The sequence below is a fragment of the Pogona vitticeps genome, chromosome 3, assembly GCF_051106095.1.
Source record: "Pogona vitticeps strain Pit_001003342236 chromosome 3, PviZW2.1, whole genome shotgun sequence".
In the NCBI taxonomy this organism is placed as follows: Eukaryota; Metazoa; Chordata; class Lepidosauria; order Squamata; family Agamidae; genus Pogona; species Pogona vitticeps.
The window spans coordinates 180,112,882-180,131,829 of NC_135785.1; the positions used below are offsets into that span (position 1 = coordinate 180,112,882).

Consider the following 18,948-nt stretch of genomic DNA (forward strand, 5'->3'; position numbering starts at 1 on the left):
TCTGAGAGAGGGAGAAGTGATAGAAAGGATGAAGACGTGAGCTGGATAACATTCACTTGTCACCTCTATTTTAATAAATACTTGCTAGTTCTGTTCAAGCTGAGTGGTGCTGAGTTGAATACCTGAGGGCTGGCTATATGGGAGGTGTTATAAAGGCCTGAACAAAGGGGCAAAGGCGCACGCACACGCACACGTGCACGCGCGCACACACACACACACACACACACACAGAGAGAGAGAGAGAGAGAGAGAGAGAGAGAGAGAGAGAGAGAGAGAGGATCAGGTAAAGGTTGGTGGCAGCAGCAAAAGAAGAGGGGAAATAAGTGAACATTATTAAAGAAAACATGTTTATTTCTGTAGTAATTTTAAGAGACCACAACATAAATAGAGAAGTGACAACAGAAAGGGAGTTTTGATTTCAGTATATGAAAGAGGGGTATAATGCCTACTATATGTGAAAGAAATCAAAGCACAACAGTCAGCAGGTGGCTTTCACTGCTCTATGTGGTTTTCTACTAATTTATGCAGTTACAGAACACAAAATCAAAACATGCAACCTTCTACAATGAACAAATTTATTCACATCAGATAATTCCACCCCTCCAAATCTGGACACGGATCAGTGCCGCGCAGTACAGTACAGTCAACTTGGTTTTCTAGAGGCAATTCTGAAGATACCACCACTAGATATGCCGTGAACATACTCAAAAGGTACAATTCACATGGAAACCTCAGAGAAAATAGCAAAAGGAAACAGCATCCAGCGAGTTGAATCTGAACAAAGGAAGCTGTCATGACTTCATCAGGAAGGGTTAATCAGGCAAGACAGTAAGCTGAGAGGAGGAGGAGGAAGGATTGCTGCCGCACTTAGAAGAATCTCAAGAGCAAAGACTTCCCCTGAAGCTTGCAAGAGATGTTCTTTCTATCTCTGGCAATGAAAGGAAAGACAAAAGGGCAAAAGCCCTGTGAAAACAACTGCACATTGCCTGTTAGCAGAAGAACATCATCAGTTTTAGGAAAAGAAAGAGCAGTAATGAGAGAAATCTATGGCTGGATTGGTAGCGATTCCCTGTGTAATGTGACTAGGTCAATTACTTAAAAGCACCTAAAGACACAGCACAAAAATAAAAATTAACAGGGTTCTGCCTGCAGTCTTACAAGGCTTGAGATCTTCTAGTCTTTTGTACTGGATCATTCAAGTCAAAGGCTAAAGACTGCAGAAACGTGGATGGGATACCAAATAAGAGCAACACATACAATTTGGAGCCCTTTCAGACAGGAAACATATAGGTATTTACATGCAAATCTAAAGATTTGTCTGGCACTAAAGACTCCTTCGAAAGCAACATAGGATCACAGTGAAATTGTCTGGCAGCATATGGGGTTGCTCTCCCCACAAAAAAAAGTAGGTCGTTGAGAAGGATGCTTGCGTCTTCGTATCTGAATAAATCTATTATCAATTTTTTTTTATTGTGAACACTGAGGATGTGATTAAAACAGTTGGCAAAAGTTAGGGTGATGACATCAAAATGGTTTTTAAAGGAGCAGACTTTCAATCAAAGGGTGGTAGGCCAAAAAGTTCTGGTTTGAAATCATTCATGGACTGAAGCACCAGTGTGGCTTCTTTTCTCAGATCTTTGCTCAGGTTTTCATCTGGAATCATGACCACTTGCATTCCAGCTGTCAGGGATGCCGTGACACCGTTGGGAGCATCTTCAAACACAAGACACTGTAGATTAGAAAGAAATATAAAATGAAACCATACAAGTAAATTCCACTGAGTGTGTATCCAGATAACTATCCTTATTTGGTTTTAATTCTTAAATAATTGGCAGACTTTGGAACAGGGCTTTACTTAGGAAGTAGTTTAACCATATGCTTAATTTACAAATTCTTGTCAAGAGCAGAAAATATACCGTTGGTGCCACTTGGACTTTAAATAATAAATATCTCCAAAGGCATTGTCTGGGGAGAGTAACAGTGAAGAACTGCACAATATTTACTGTTGTAGAACTATTATATGGACAGCATAATTCAACAACAAAGATGAATGGAAGTAAGTTTGACACTTTGTTTGATGTATTCTATTCAACCTTAATGTTTTTACCAAATAATTTACTGTCCTAGTGACTTGTTTGCCAGGACTGGACGTATGTTAAGGGGTTATTTGTTGTTGCCTTTTAACTCCCAACTTCCCAGTAACAGAAGACCCCAGATTATACGAAACCCTGATGTTCTAACTATTTGAACTGCTGGGATGGCTCCAACTTCTCTGCTATCAAAAGATTCTAATATTATACAGATATTGCTATTGGCTTAGTATGCAAGGACTACAGCAGTAAATGGAGTAGGCTGAATAGAAAGATCATAGATGTGCTTAAGAAGGGGAACTAAATTTGTTTCAAAGAAAGTCACTGCTTCTGGATGATTTTAAGAAAAAAGGGAAAAGTCTAGTACAGTACTGGCAAAAACAAAAGGCAGGATCATATGTTGCCCTGATATTATTTCACTGTTGTTTCATTATTTTATAAGAATAAAGGGGACAGCAGGAATGAATGTGACAGAGCAAAGGACTGTGGCCAGGCAACGTAATTTCACACTCATGCAAAATTAACAACAGCAATTGAGCATACACTGTTTGCATAGATGTCACTCTGGAAATATTTACATTGGTACAAAGAACAGAAAATTATTTTCTACAACAGTACTGCAATGCTATGGTGAGAATTATGCAGTACTGTTGTCATTAAAAGCCAAGTATATTACAGGCAGAATAGTTTTACACTTTTTCTTATATATTGCTCAATCTCCTGTCTGAGGCAAATTTTCAAAACAAACATTTTATTTAAGCCATTCATATTCTTTATTAAGCAATAAATATTCATCAGACCTATATTTTGGAAATTAAATGAGCTCACTTTGTTCATAAAATATATTTCTTTGTCTTGCCTATGTTCTCCTCCTCCAGTTAAGTTATTAATGGAAGTGTTTTATATTCACATAACAGAATACAATCTCTTGGTCTGCAGTTTGTCTGAAATGATGTGTTAGTACTATAGAAAATAAAGGTCAGAATAAAACAATGTAAGTGCTACTTCTACATTTATAAAATGAAAATATGAAGCAAGTATTTCAGCTAAAGCACACCACACACTTACAGCCTTCTACAGTAAGAGATTTAGATTCTGGCACATGCTGCAATCTGAAACAGAACATTCCTGTACGAACAGACAAAGCTTCAGTTAAAGACAGTCAACAACTCAAAATATGTTTTTTTCCCCTCCAAAGTCACTTCCTGGAAAATGCCTGAACAGAACATGTGTGTGGTCAACAACTTTATGAAAGCATTGGTGGAAAGTTATGTTTGTCAAAAGTCCACATGAGAATATTTTTTCTCTGTTTTCACATAATGCCTGAAAAAGGGAACAGGGACGTAGATATCTCAACAAAGAGGTGCCTACTGGCTTTGCTCCCCATGTCTGTGTGTAGAGTGGCTGTATGTATGTGGGCTCTTTCGTGTATCTGGAAACACTAGCTGGCACTACCACAAGTCCATTTCAGCCTTGTTCCAAGGATAATGAGTTAAGCCCACGTACCCTGCCCAGAAACCCCTGGAAAGGCAAATGAGAGGGTCTGAGGGGTTCTGAGACTTTTCCACATGTATGCTGCCCTACAAACAAAACAAATTTGCACTGTCCTTTACGGTCAGCTGCCTTGCCCATTTGGCACAAGTGTTGGCAACATATGAAAGGGCTATTCTGTTTTGTGGCAGTGCCCAGACACGGAACTCCCTGACCAAATGTTAGGCTTTCTTTCTTCTTCTTTTTTGTTCCAAGTAAAGACATTTCTCTTTAAATGGACATTTGATTCTTCATGGCTTAACTTTATTGACCATTTCTTTTTCATTTCCTGAATTTTGGTTGCTGCATTTAGCAGGTTACTGTGCTTTAATTATTAGTTATTGCTTTTGTGTTTATAAGCTGTAGAGCAGCATTTTAATAAACAAACAATAAAGACTACTGTCAGATGCTAAACATATTTTATGTCCACAAGGGAATAATATATAATCAGTATATCATTTAAACTAAAAACTTTAAAAAAAAACCCTTCATGGTAGTCACTAATAGATGGGTAGGTATGCCTTTATAAAATTAGTATCACATGATCTGTTTGATCTTGCATACTCATTGGCTTGGCACTATGTTTGCTTGTACCTCTGCAATGCTAAAGAGCTATTCTGTTTTTGATAACTTTATTTCCATTTTCTGCTTCACAACCTCATATGCAATAGTCAGCAATACCTTAAGGATGCAGAAAATTGATACATGAAAGTAGCTGAGTCCCAGATCAGAATTAACAAACATGACATTTTCCTTTCAGACTTTAAATTGACTCTTTCTTGAATGCTTTTTTTAAAAAATGTTTTCCTTGCAGACTGCAAATTGTGCCCATTGTGGCTAATTATCAACATACAAAATTCTTAGAGAAAAGGAAAATGACATTTGGGATGCTGATTAGAACCCAAAGGCATTCAGGCCACGTGTCCTCCCTATAGGAAAGCCACACTTCTGACTGACATAGATCAGAGACTAATAAGATGCCTGTTAAAAAAAACAATCACACTACCTACCATTAAAGATTCCTCCTGCCCCTGCACAGTCAGTGCATAAAAAAGCCTCCACTTTTAGGAAGGAACACTGCATTATAGGCGAACCCTGCAAAAGCATAGTACCTATGACTCTGCATTACACATTGCCTACTGTATGGATATAGTGCAATCTGCTTATTTGGAGTACACATTGATTGATTGATTGATTGATTGATTGATTGATTGATTGATTGATTGATTGATTGATTGATTGATTGATTGATTGATTGATTGATTGGATTTGTACCCCGCCCATCTGGTCTATACGACCACTCTAGGCGGCTTCCAACATAAAATAAAACAATATAATAACACAACATATTACATAAATCATACAATAACAAATACAATACAAAGACAGAATAAGAATTCAATAAAGGAAAAATAAAAAGAAAAATCAAGTATTAGCTGGAGGGAAGGCCTGAATATACAGCCATGTTTTTAATTACCCAGCATGGGGGCCGCATGAATCTCTGGAGGGAGGCTGTTCCAGAGGTGAGGAGCCACCGCCGAGAAGGCCCGATTTCGTGTCTTTTCCTTCTGGGCCTCTCTCGGCATCAGGCTCCTCAGCCTCACCTCCTGACTCGCATGGGTGATCCAGGTAGATCTTGGTGGGAGCAGGCGTTCCACCAAATATCGAGGTCCTAAACTGTTTAGGGCCTTATAAGTAAGCATTAAAACTTTGAAGTCGATGCGGAAATGAATGGGCATCCAGTGCAGCATGGCCAGGGTAGGAGAAATATGCTGCACTCTCTGGGGGCGGTCCTCCAAGAAGGAACGGAGCCAGGCAAGCGCTGAGCCACCAATTCCCAACTCAAAGAGCCTCCCCAGGAGGATACCATGGTCAACGGTATAGAAGGCTGCCAAGATGTCGAGGAGGACCAACAAAGAAATTTTACCCCTGTCAGCTTCCCTCAACAAGTCATCGTACAGGGTGACCAATGCCGTCTCTGTACTGTGGTGCAGCCTGAAGCCCGACTGAAATGGATCCAGGGCATCTGTTTCATCCAAGTCGGCCTGAAGCTGGTCAGCCACCACCCTCTCGACAACTTTACTCATGAAAGAAACATTGGCAACGGGCCTGTAATTGCCAATTTCGTCCACCGCCATATTAGGTTTCTTTCTTATGGGCCTAATGAGTGTCTCCTTGAGGGAAAGACCCAATTATTATTGCTGTGGCCCATTCTGTTGTTATCAGCCTGGCTGCTTTGATTAGCCAGGCTGGGCAAGGGTCAAGGGAGGAGTTGGTGGCCCGACAGCAATCAAGCACCTTGTCCGCAGCATCAGGCATCACCGGCTGAAAGGAATTGAAAGTTACCGGGCAAGACGGAGCGCTGGACATCTCAGCTTGACTCACTGTATTCAAAAAATGAGAGAGCTCCCGGAAGATGGCCTCCACTTTAGATTTTTAAAATGCTGCAAATTGGTGCGGTGAAAAACTAAGGGGAGGCCCATCGCCCGGACCAATTCTGGATAGGTCACACACTATACGGAATAATTCCGCCTGCTGATTTGAAGCTTTGCTTATCCGGTTAGCAAAGTATGTTCGACAAGCAGCCTTTACCTTAGTCAGGTAAAGGTTAGATGCTACCCTAACAGCTATCCAATTGCAATCGGTCAGGTTCTTCCTCCACCTATGCTCTAGCCTTCTCCTAAATCGCTTCATCGCTCGAAGATCCTGGTTAAACCAGGGCGCTGGCCGAGCTCTACACAGGAGAGGGCGTTTAGGCACGATCATGTCTATAGCCCTAGTGGCAGCGGTAGACCAGCTGTCAACCAGAGCCTCGACAGGAGGGCCAGCCAGGTCCACCTTAACCCCTCTCATGGCGTCCTGGAATCCAACAGGATCCATTAGTCTTCGAGGGCGGACCATAGAAATAGGTCCCTGCTCCTTGCAAGGGGGGAGAGCCACTGAGAGGTTACATTTTATTATGTGATGATCTGACCATGACAAGGGGACCGACACAAGGTCAGTCACCATCAGACCACACTCACTCCAATTAGTGGAAAAGACCAGGTCCAACATATGACCACCCATGTGGGTGGGGCCGTTGACATGAAAGCAAGACAATGCTCAACTCAATTTCCTCTAAGGTGAGTGCATTCAAACAGTGATTCAGAGGGAATCCAGTGCTTCAGAGTTTTTTTTGGCAATGGTCTTATTGTTGCCTCCTTTAGGCATGTTGGAATACTACCCTCTTGCAAGGAGGCATTCACCACCACTCCTGTCCATTCAGCCGGTCCCTTTCTGGCAGCTTTTATATAAGCCAGGAAAGGCAGGGGTCCAACAGACATGTGGTAGCCGTCACTTCTTCAAGGGTTCTGTCCAAATCCTCAGGCTGCAAAATTTGAACACAGGAAAAGCAGGGGCTATAGTTATATTCACAGGACCTGCAGCAACTACAGCATCCAAGTCTGAGCTGATCCTGCAAAGTATTATGCAAATTGTATTCTCAAAGGCTTTTATGGCCAGTATCCGATGGTTGTTGTGGATTTTCTGGGCTGTTTGGCCATGTTCTTTAAGGTTTTTCTTCCTAACGTTTCACCAGTCTCTGTGGCCGGCATCTTCAGAGGACAGGAGTCAGAACTCTTTCTGTGCTCTGGTGCAGTTTGTTTGGATAGTTGAGTATTTAGAGCTGTGAGATCAGCGTTTGTCCTTTTCAGGGCCTGTTTTTCAAAATGTTCTATGTAGAAATTTGCTATTCTGTTTCAAAATACTGAAATACTGGACAACACCAGTAATCATTACGTCAGACTGCACAGAGAAGCCAGTGAAATCCACAAGCACCAGCAGAATTTCAACAAACGAGAGGAAAGTTTGAAACTCAACAAAACTTGGTTCCCAGCTCTGAAAAATACAGTGTGCAAAAGGTCAACATCCTCTATCCAGCCACAAGGACCTGGGATTGCTACACACAAAAGACCAGCTAATGACACCCATCACTCACAGTGACAGATAATCTCTCCTTCTTATCACAACAATACATCCACAACAAGACACACTAATCACCCATCTCCTGCAAAGGACAAAAGCCTATCTCACAGCCATAAATACTCAACTCCTAAGCAAACTACACCAGAGCACAGCTGTTTTCTGAAGATGCCGGCCACAGAGACTGGTGAAACGTTAGGAAGAACAACCTTCAGAACATGGCCAGAGAGCCCGAAAAACCCACAACAAACATTAGATCCCGGCCGTGAAAGCCTTTATGAATACCTTTATCGTTGTTAGCTACTTTTAGCACATTTTTAGTGAAATAAGAGATTTAAAATGCAATACAAAAAATAGATTTCTTAATACATAATGCCCAAAATTTGTTACTTATCATGGTAAATTGCACTAGAGTAGGCCTACTGAATCAAAGAGGATTTAGTAAGTTAACTTCTCTGATTCAACTCAGTTTGTGACTTATAATGCTAAAGCCTACTAGAACATGCTCATTTAAATCAATGGGACTTATGGAGGAGTTAACTCACTAAATCCCCATTGATTCAGTGGGTTTACTCTGCCCTGCAATTTACTATATTAAGCGTCACAACTTCAGTCAATTTGTTTCAATGGTCTCCATTGTTCATTAAATAAATACCAGTTCCACATGTATTAACTTAGGAATCCTATACAAAAAATACATTAGCATATGTGCTTTGTTAATTACCAGAGTGTCCATCAGTGTAATAATAAACAATGATCTACCCATCCCAATAATGCCTTAGTGGAACAATAACAAACCAGGACTTAATACCTTCCAATGACTCAGGATGAATTCTTTTGAAGTCTTTCATAAATCATATTTGCATGCTAATGAATTCCCTCATTTTGTTTTAATTCCAAGTTAAATGTTGAAGACAGTGTCACAACTAAAGCTGGGAATGATTTTAAAGTTTTGAATGAGCCACTGGAAACTCTAAATGTAGTGTACAAAGTCAAAACTGGCTAATGCAGATATTTTATTTGAATTACAAACACCAACCCTCCCCATCACTCCCCCACCAATAATTGAAGCTCTACTTATAACAATGCCTTAACTCCCCTTCAGTTACAGGCTACTGAACATTATTATTTCTGAAAATAAGAATCCAACAAATATTGTTATATTTTCAACAACTGCTGTGAAATCCTGAAACAGCTTTCCCATCTGTGAGTTTTGTGAACAATTTAGTTGAGGCATAAATCCTTGCCTTTAATTTTCCACCGCTTTCAGAAAGCACCAAAAGAACAAGCCTGACATGTAGAGCCTTTAGATGCTTCTGTGTTGTACAAACAGCATTATCAAAGCTGTTCAGGAACTTTTTCTTTAATCCACATTGGACAAATACACGTACTTCAGAAAAGTAGTTTCCTTCCCAGACCTAATTGACTTCCATGATGTCATTAAGCTCATTGTATGAACAACGGCAATGACTGTGGAATGCAATATGCATAATGGAAGAGCTTAACTAATTCCTCAGAATCGGAGGCAATTAAAACAGTTAATTACCAAAGAAGCTGGGAAAATGACCCATAATTACAGTGGCTTTAACCATACAACAAATAGACACACCCAATCTTCCTTCAGTTTTCACTGGTTAACACGCACTGTCAAAATCCTAGCAATATGCTGAGTTGAATAATGTGAGTCTTGAAGAGGCCATTAATGACCAAGCAATGCAAGCTGGATCCTGACTGATGCCTGCTGCTCTTTTGCCATATCCAATCATATAGTCAATCCAAATACACAGAAGGAATGCAAGTTCATTTAGTCTGCCAGACAGATATGCTTAGAAAAAAAATGTCTTTAATTTCTATTTTTTCTTCTTGAAAATCAGCAATACAAAGAGTCAAGATAGTAAAACGTCTACATAACTGATACTTATGTAGATCTGTTCTCTTTTATATAAACAGCACTACAAGTTAGAGGACTACAAATCCTAAAGTATAGTGAAGGACCACAAGACAGTTGTGAATCTTTACTTCATCATTCTAGAAACTAAGTTTCGTAATGATGCAGAGTTAGCTTCCCAGCAAACTCTACCCAGAGTATTCCGGCAATGGATTTCCCACTCAATGTAATATAAAGGGCAACTGTATCTCTACCACAATTCATAAATAGTCAGTGTTATCCTGTAGCTTTGGTTATGCATTAGAACATTTCCATAAATCAAGACTGGGATGCAAAGGTTACAAAGAAATTGTAGGTTAGATGTAGTGAGAGGTCTGCCAGATGATCATAATCACTGCTCAGCTGTTGAAAAGAATTCCCCCCCTACCCATCGTACTTATTTTGACTAAGACACTTTCTTCAGCCATACTCAGTTACAGTACTAGCAAAATGTGACATCACCAATCCCAAGGCAGTATTTACTTTGGAAATGCCACATTTTTTGTTATTGAAGAATGACTAAAGCATCTGTTAACAGAAACTATTGGTAGAGAGCAACATACTATAAAATGGAATTCTCTGTTTTAAAAAAATGTAAAAGAAGGCAGGCATCAACAAAGAAATCACACAATTAACAAACAACCCACACACAGAGAACAGAATAAGTACAGTACTTAGTGCAATGTGGGGCAGCCTGTAAAACAATTACAGTAAAACAACTGATGATGATGATGATACATCTTATTATTGAAAAGGTTTGGATGTTCAAGTCTTGTAGCTGAATCATAGTTATGAAGGGAAAAAAAAAGCACCTGCACTTAACTGTGATTAAGAGTTCAAGTATGTCCATACAGGAGATAAATGGGAAACATTTCTCTTAACAATGGGATCCCTTAGTTATTGTACATGCTGAGTTTCTTACTTTTTATTTAACAGGTTTGTACTTTTCACTGGGCAAATACAGAGGAAGAGTTTCTCCTAGCCAAACCCCCTGTCAAGATGTGATTTGTGTGTGTGTGTGTGTGTGTGTGTGTGTGTGTGTGTGTGTGTGTGTGTGTGTGTGTGTGTGTGTGTGTGTGTGTGTGTGTGTGTGTGTGTGTGTGTGAGAGAGAGAGAGAGAGAGAGAGAGAGAGAGAGAGAGAGAAAGAAAGAGAGAGAGACAGAGACAGAGAGGTGTTAAAACAATTAAGGGCAGTATAGGAGATGAAAGTCCTTTTGAAATTGAGGCTTGAACAATAGTTTACTATATTCACCTGAAAACAATTAGCCAGCCATTCTGCATAATATTCTTGACAGCCAAACTATTTATGTTGCAGAGTGTAAATACAGAGGTAGTGTTTGCTGGTCCTATAGCTTACATATTTTTTAGTTACAATACCTTGGAGTTAAAATATTCTAGTGATCCAGGGTCCCAGAAAACTTGGCCTTTATTTCTGTTTCTGCACAAGGGAGAACAGTTTTACTTTTTAAAACTCGTAATTTGAAAACCTTTTGCCCAAACTCCCCATATCTGGCACACAGCAACAGCAGGCTATTTGCTACAACTGTGATAAATTTGGTGCTGATCTGAAATCCAAAGTTGTACATTTTTTTTGTTTGGCCTGCCATCATTTTCAGAATTGCCTTGTAGAATGTTGATTTGCTCCGCTGAACAATAGCAGAGATCCATTACTGTATAGCTATAATACTGGATTCAACCCCTAGGTCTACAGAAATCAAGCTAATCTCTTTGGCTCTGAAAAAAGTGACTTTGTTTGTCAGTCAGCACAGTAACTACTTTCTATACCACTATGTTCTTGATGTTATATATTAGGTTCAATAACATAGTTTAATGGCTATGAAGTTAACCAAGATTGTTCTTGCTGCTGGATATGAACAGCAATTACCGAGAAAACTTTAAATAATTTAAGAACGAGAATACTATGGAAGTGAAATTGTTCTGCTTTGAATCCTTCAGCATGAAGCCATTCAAGAATGGCCCTGCAAACACTGAGCATGTATAAGCAAACATTTCATTAAGCTTTTAAAAGGAATGCAGACACACTGAGTGGATTTATGTAGCTTTGACAATATTTTGGAATGATCTCTTGCATCAAAGCCACTTGCCACAGGGTGGGTGAGAACCCATTCTTACTGATCTGTGCCTGAAAAATGGACTGGGACCTGTGAAGTTTAATATGAAATAAGCCATCACACTTAGTAAACAATATATCTAGCCACTAGCTGAAATAGCTTAAACATGTTGAATAAAATAAGATAGGCACCTCCTCCACTAATTTCCTACAATTTGTGATAAGGGGGGGAGGAGACTCTAAATCCAAACCAGTTTATTTTCCAATGCTATTTGTTCTTGTTGCAATTGCATCTTTTCATATGCTTTTATTACTTCTTAAATCTGAGCCCAATTTTGCTATGATTTTTTTAAATAAAGAAGTAATCCCTTATGAATGTTAACACTGCACAAAGAATTAAATTAGCATCAAGCCTGCTGCCTAACCCAGTACCACCCACAGATAAAGCCCCAAATCTGCCTTGCAACTCATGGATTAAACGGATAAGCAAATGGAACATTTCACACACCATAAATATAAATTTGCTCTAGTGGTATCAAGGGCTGACAGTACCATGTCAGGGACATATCTTACTCGGAAAATACCACACAGTAGAATAATACTTCCTATTGATCACTTGCATTCTTTGAGATAAGAGCTGTATGCATCCCATTTCCAGTTTCATATTCAACGTGAAGTTCTCATTTTAAAATCCCAGTAGTTCATAATCCCTGATTATGGAACAAGCAGCTAAAACCCTAAACTAACAGCCATACATGGATAATATTTGGGTTGTTTTTTTTAATGAAGGGTTAGTTTAAATCATTTGTACCTAAAATAATATCAGGAATTTAAATTTAAGCGAGCATTCTGTAACCAGCTGGACTCTTCAGATACATATTTAAATTTACACATGGTCTGAGAGTACACCTGTGCTGCTTGCTCTTTCAGTACTGGCAGCAGTGTGTCAAAGCAGATTGGTTCCAGCATATCAAATTCACACAAGTTAGGCATGCAAAGATTTACGCATGATAGGAATCACTAAATTCTTCATTCTTATTGATATATAATTGATAAGACCATGATGAGGCCTGCTGTATTGTGTGCTTTGCTTTTCGATGGGAAATGACCAACCCTACTGTGAAAATTATAGAGACCTTGAGGCAGGTATGTGAAGGATGTGCTCTTTATCTCTCTACAGTGGTGCCCTGACTTACGGCCATAATCCATTCCAGAAGATGGACGTAACTCAAAATGGTCGTAAGTCGAAGCACCATTTCCCATAGGAATGTATTGGAATGTGATTAATCCTTTCAAGAAGGAAAAAAATACCCCCAAAAATAAAATAAAAATAAAACACTGCAAGCCCCATAGGAACGTGCTGGGGCTGCAAAAAACAAAACAAAAAACAAACAAACCCAAAAATAAACAACGGAGCAAGCTCTGTCTCAAGGCACTAGGGCTGCAAAAATAAAATAAAGAGGTTACCTACCTGTAGCTCTGGTTCTTCGAACAGTCCTCTGTGAATTCACACTATTCTGTGGCTGAGCAGGAAAAGTTGGAGGCTTCTATAGCTTTAACAGCTCTGTGCCAGGGGACCTCCCCCTGGAGATTACATCACCACCAAAGAACTGACGCCACTGTGTGTGCCAACCATGGATAGTCAGGACGTACAGCGGGGAGTTGGGTGGGTCATGTGAATTCACAGAGGACTGTTCGAAGAACCAGAGTTACACGTAGGTAACTTCTTTTCTCCTTCACGTCCTCGGTGAATACACACTAATGGGTGACTAGCAAGACGACTTACCCGGAGGAGGGCGTCACAACAGGATAGAAGCCAGGACAGCTCTACCGACAGCAGCCTCTGCTTTGGCGCAAACGTCAAGGCGATAGTGGGCTGCAAAGGTGAAAGGTGTAGACCATGTAGCAGCTTTGCAAACATCAGCGACGTCAACACCACGAAGAAATGCCATGGACGAGGCCATGGCTCTGGTAGAGTGGGCTCCGACAGTAGGAGGTAGGGACTTGTGAGCGATCTCATAAGCAAGCTCGATAGTGGGCACCACCCATCTGGAGAAGGTTTGAGCAGATACTGGAGTGTCCATCGAATGCTCCAGAAATGATACAAACAATCATGGAGAGTTACAAAAGGACGCAGTGCAGGAAATGTAATACACCAAAATCCACTTGACGTCTAGAGAATGGAGGGCCTTCTCGATGTTAGTTGTAGGATTTGGAAAGAATGTGGGCAAGACTATCGGCTGGTTCAGGTGGAAGGAGGTCACAACCTTCGAAAGAAAGGAGACATCTGGAAAAAGGGTGACCTTGTCCAGATGAAATTGTATGAAAGGCTCGTCTGCCCGCAGCGCCGTAAGCTCACTCGCCCTTCTAGCCGAAGTGACTGCCAAAAGGAATGCCGTTTTGAAGGTGAATAGCCGCAGGGACGCAGAAGCTAGCCGTTCAAAGGGTGGAGACATCAGCTTACGCAGGACAAGCTGAAGGGACCATTGGGGAGTGGGCGGCTTGTAAACTGGGCGCATGTTGCGAAGACCCTTAAGGAATCTTTTTAGTATGGGGTGCTGAAACAGCCTTGCTGCATCCGAGAGGGGAGGCTGATAGGTGACAATTGCAGAGATGTAGATTTTCAAAGTGGAATGAGATAAGCTACGGTGAAAGAGAAGGAGGAGAAATTGAAGGAGTGTGTTGACACCGCGCTCCTCTGCAAAGTCACAGAAGGATTTCCACTCCCGAGCGTAGGTAGCCAGAGTAGAGGGCCAGCGAGCCTGGTTCAACACATCCTCTATTGAAGGTCCAGTAGGTACTGCAGCAGGAGTTCTCAGTGGAGGAGGTTCAGCACTGTCTTCTTTGTCCGAGTTTCCTGAGAAGGGTAGGAGAGGGCTAGGAGATGGGCCAGGAGAGTCTTCATCCCCATCTGATTCAAAGCCAATAAATTCACCAAGACCAGAACGGTGTTCCAACTGAGCCACGGATGGGGGTTGTCATACAACATGAGCAGAGGCAGACGTGGCAGAGACCGCAGATGTTGCTGAAAATTGAGGGACAGCAGATGATACTTGACAGGTATCTGCAAAATAAGATGGAAGCTGTTGGAAATGCTTACAAAAGTCTGCCACTGTTGAAAAGCCAGGAATGTCGCGATGTCAAAGGGAGGCAAAGAAGGTGTGCCAAGCCTGACCGGAATCGAGCTTGAGGGCGGATGAGCTGGAGCCGGTGGAGGGGGAGGTGCCTCGGGCTCGACATATTTCATTTTCTTCTTTTTCTTTCGGGCTGGTTCAGTCGGTTCAGGCACGGGAGACGAGCCGGAGGAGAAATCTGTGAGGGTCAAGCTGTAAGACTTTGATCTGGAGAGGCTGGTTTAGTTGGGCTCGACGGCGGTACAAGCTCGGCTGGCAATTCCATGAGCTCAACCGTTGGAAGAATGAGTGGAGAACTGGCTGGGCGCTTCTTCGTGGTTTCTGTCAGGCTTGAGGTCTCGACGCGGCTGCAGAGACTGTCGACCTCGGCCTTTTTGTGCCTCAGAGGGAAGCACAGTAAAGGTGCCTCAGATGGTGGCGCTCTTGGGGGGGTCCATAGCAGGTGGGTCCAAAGACTTTGACCACAACAATGCTGTAAGCCTGTCCTGCCTGCGTTTTAGTGCAGGCTTTGTGACGGCCTTGCAATGGGCGCACGAGTTTAGTTTGTGGCCCTCCCCCAGACAAAAGAGGCAGCTGGAGTGGCCATCTTTTGCTGAAAATATTGTGTTGCAGTCAATGCAACGCTTCAAAGGAGGCTCCTCTTCCATCCACAATACCTTAAGAGTAGTCAATTCTGTGCAAAACGAAACCGGAAGGTCAGTCCCAACAGTTTTTGTTTGTTTTATTTAAACGTGAAGGAGAAGCTCCGAGCGTGCTGCACACAGCGGCGGGAGGAAACGGAACTGGCGTGCTCTGTGCCGGGGTGGTGATGTAATCTCCGTGGGAGGTCCCCCGGCACAGAGCTCTTAAAGCTATAGAAGCCTCTGACTTTTCCTGCTCAGCCGCAAAATAACCCATTAGTGTGCATTCACAGAGGACGTGAAGGAGAAACAAAATCAAAAATAAACAACTAAGCAAGCCCCGAAGGTGCTGGGGCTTTAAAAAACAAACAAACCAAAAATAAACAAAGGAGTAAGCCCCGTCACAGGGCGCTGGGATTGCAAAAAACAAAACAAAAAACCCAAAAAACACACACCAAAAAAGAAAACAACAACAAAGCACAGAAACATAACCCCCCCAGCCCAAAATTCCTGCAAAACCTACCCAGAACAGTTTTTAAAAAGCAAAAAGCAGCACCTTACCTTACCAGGCAGTCCCAAGCCTCCTCCGATTACACACTCTCTAACCACTGCTACAAAGAAGCAGCCTCTTTGCCATCTACAGTTAGCAATTCTTATTCACTTAGGAGGTAATGATTTGCCTGGATTACCCGGTAAAGGGCTAATATTAGATATTTTGAGAGATCTCACTTCGTTAAGACAGAAATATACGACAATGCGAATTGTGTGGTCGACAATTATACCGAGGCTAGCCTGGCGAGGTGCCCGGAATTTGGATGTGGTTAACAAGGCCCGGCGGGGCGTTAACAGAGAACTTTGTTGAGGTGTCTGCAGCGGCGGCCTCGGATCCGTGGTTGATCACCACAGGATCTCTGTGTGTAATGAGAGTCTTTTTCGCGAGGATGGGGTCCACCTGTCCAAGGCGGGTTTGGACATTTTTCTTGAAGACATTAAGGGGGGGCCTGCTTTTTGAGCTCGAGGAGCTTGGTGGCGGGCATAAGACATAGCTACGCTAGTCTTTATGCTGTGGCGGGTAGTGCGGAAAAACAGGTGGTCTCGGTGAGTCCCGTTTGTAAGTCAACCTAGCCAACAGCGTGTCTGACCTCTCGGCTCTGCGGATTGTGCGATCACAGGGCCGGTGTGGGAAGATGCATTGGGCCACTCCTGGATCAACAGTCATCAATTAAAGATGGCTCGAGGTCTAGGGGTGCTTGTTAGCGGCCGGCCAGGTTCTTGCTGTCAGTAAGACAGCGGGAGCATGGGGGCCGGGGGCTCGCCCAATGGCGATCTTATGGGGTATTTTGATACCCCTGGTTTCCTGTTTCCGCACTACAGCAGCCCCCCCCCAACAGTTTTAAGAATTTGAATTTGGTTGAATTAATTAAATAAAGTGCGGCCCGTTTAAATCCAAGCTGTTGTCTCGTGTATTTATTCCAGGGCTGGGGGGGGGGCAATTGAATTTCCCACCTTTTCCCCCTGCCTCTTTCTGTTCGTAACTGGAAGCTCCGGCTGCAAGTCAAAGCAAAATTTTGCGGCCCGAGCTGATCGTAACTCGAAATGGTCGTAAGTAGGAACGTTTGTAAGTCGAGGCACTGGAGTTCAAGAATCTTAAGTCAAAATTCTTCATTGAAGCCTCTCATCATGTTGGCTCACCTTAAATTAATTGGAATAAGGAATTTAGCATTATTTCTTTCCTTTCTTTCCTTCCCTAGCTTACATACATACAGATTAAAGTTTCAGCAGTTATCATATCCTGGAACTCCATCAGATTCGTGTTGAACAGAAACTAGAGAGCACTAGAACATCAGTTACTCCAGTGCAAGGCAGGAAAACTAGCTAGCAAGACCCTGTTGCCAAGACCCAATGTCTGCTGCTTAAATAAAGACCTGCAGGATGAGAATAGTTTTGCAGGTTCTCATCCTCAGCAAGAACTGACTTATCAAGTCTACACAAGTTTATGTAGACACTGCTGAGAAAAGACATGATCATTTCCTCCTTTTTGTGCTTGAGGTGAAGAAACTTCTGAGGCTGATAAATTCCTCATTGTGGTATCTCATGCTGAGAAAGCATAAATCAATGAGTAATTTAGTGAGTATATCTCACATCCCCACTTGAAAGACCAGTTTGCTGCAGTGATGACTTAACAAACAAGGGGAACAACAGCAAGTTGTTTGATGACAATCAGCTCAATTATGATGATTACCAAAACAATGTATGCCATTGCTATATGCAGCATATCCAAGGAAAGACAAATAAAGCCTGGTTTTATTTACATTTAAGGACTGATCAATGCTCCCCCAGATGCCCCCAAACAACCTTATCAATAATGGTGGCAAAGTGATGTTATTATTCCTGATCCCTCCATGTATGTCCAGCTACCTCTCTTCCTAGCAGCTTCTGAAGCTCTCTGATACCAGTTGACTATGCTGATTCTAAACTGTGTCTATCCTCATAATCAGCTTTCTAGGAAACAGATTTCAAACATTTCTCTCTCTCTCTCACACACACACACACACACACACGGTTTGCCAATGATGCTTTGTACACCCTTTTAGGAGCTGCAGGTCTTGTCACAAATCTGACAGCCTTGATAACCAAAATATATTGTCTGCACTGAACTATTTTCATAATATGCACTTGTTCTTCAAACTGGAAACTATGAACACTTTTGCTTGCTCTTTTTCACTATCCTGAGATACAAAATGTGCATCTTTTGTCTTTCAAAAACCACCAATGGACTGTATAGGTGCAACGACAGTTGATTAAAATGAAGCATGAAAGGTGTAAAACCAAAATGATTCAGGATTATGGGGGTGGGGTGGGTATTTTTATGAAACAAGAGGCAAAGGACAGTATGTGAAATATTATTGCCATTATCTTTATTGTGACACTTACTGAAATATGCATTCCAAAATGCACAGTTCTGTGCCAATAAAACACGCTAAAAATAGTTTGCATATTATTTTAGAAAGATATAAAATGTAAATTAGAAACACATTTCAATAATGGGTCATGATAAAGTTTCTTTTATTATTAAGGTTTTTTTTAAGTTTTATGCTTTTGATGTACAGATTATCTGGAATAAAAAGGGGGAAATGTGTTTGAGTGACCCACTTAACAGCAGCCCTACTGAAGTACTAACGAATAAATGAATTTAAAATAGCTACAATATTTGCACTTTTCGGCTCCTGCTGTGTTAACTATCTAAAGAACTAATGTTCAAGAAATGCTACTTATTTTGGTTTACCAAGGGATGTGATTGTCACTCAGTATCCAAAAACCATTTCCAAGGTTTCAATCATTATGAAATGAAATGTGTTGTTGGACATTCTGACAGTGCGATAGTATACTGGAAGATATGGAACAAATGTAACCCTACAGGGCGAAATACAGTGGACCCTCGACTTACAGACAGCTTGACTTACAGACTTTTCGAGTTACAGACTTCTCTGGCTGCAAAATTTAGATTCGACTTGCAGCCAGAGAATCGACCTACAGACCAGAAAAAAAACGAAATGGAATAAAAATAGAATAAAAACCACTGGTTATAGGATTGATCGGTTTTCAGTGCATTGT

The 18,948-nt window shown here is 41.5% G+C and overlaps 1 protein-coding gene across 1 annotated transcript in view; it reads right to left on the reverse strand.

Annotated features, from left to right (window-relative positions):
* Positions 1–326: 326 nt before the first annotated feature.
* PUDP (pseudouridine 5'-phosphatase) overlaps positions 327–18,948 on the reverse strand; it is an 88,319-nt gene continuing 69,697 nt past the window's right edge. The window contains exon 4 of the mRNA XM_020786967.3: positions 327–1,729. Within this exon, the coding sequence (XP_020642626.2) occupies positions 1,553–1,729 (177 nt within the window). The 3' untranslated portion in view covers positions 327–1,552. The remainder of the gene's footprint in view (positions 1,730–18,948) is intronic.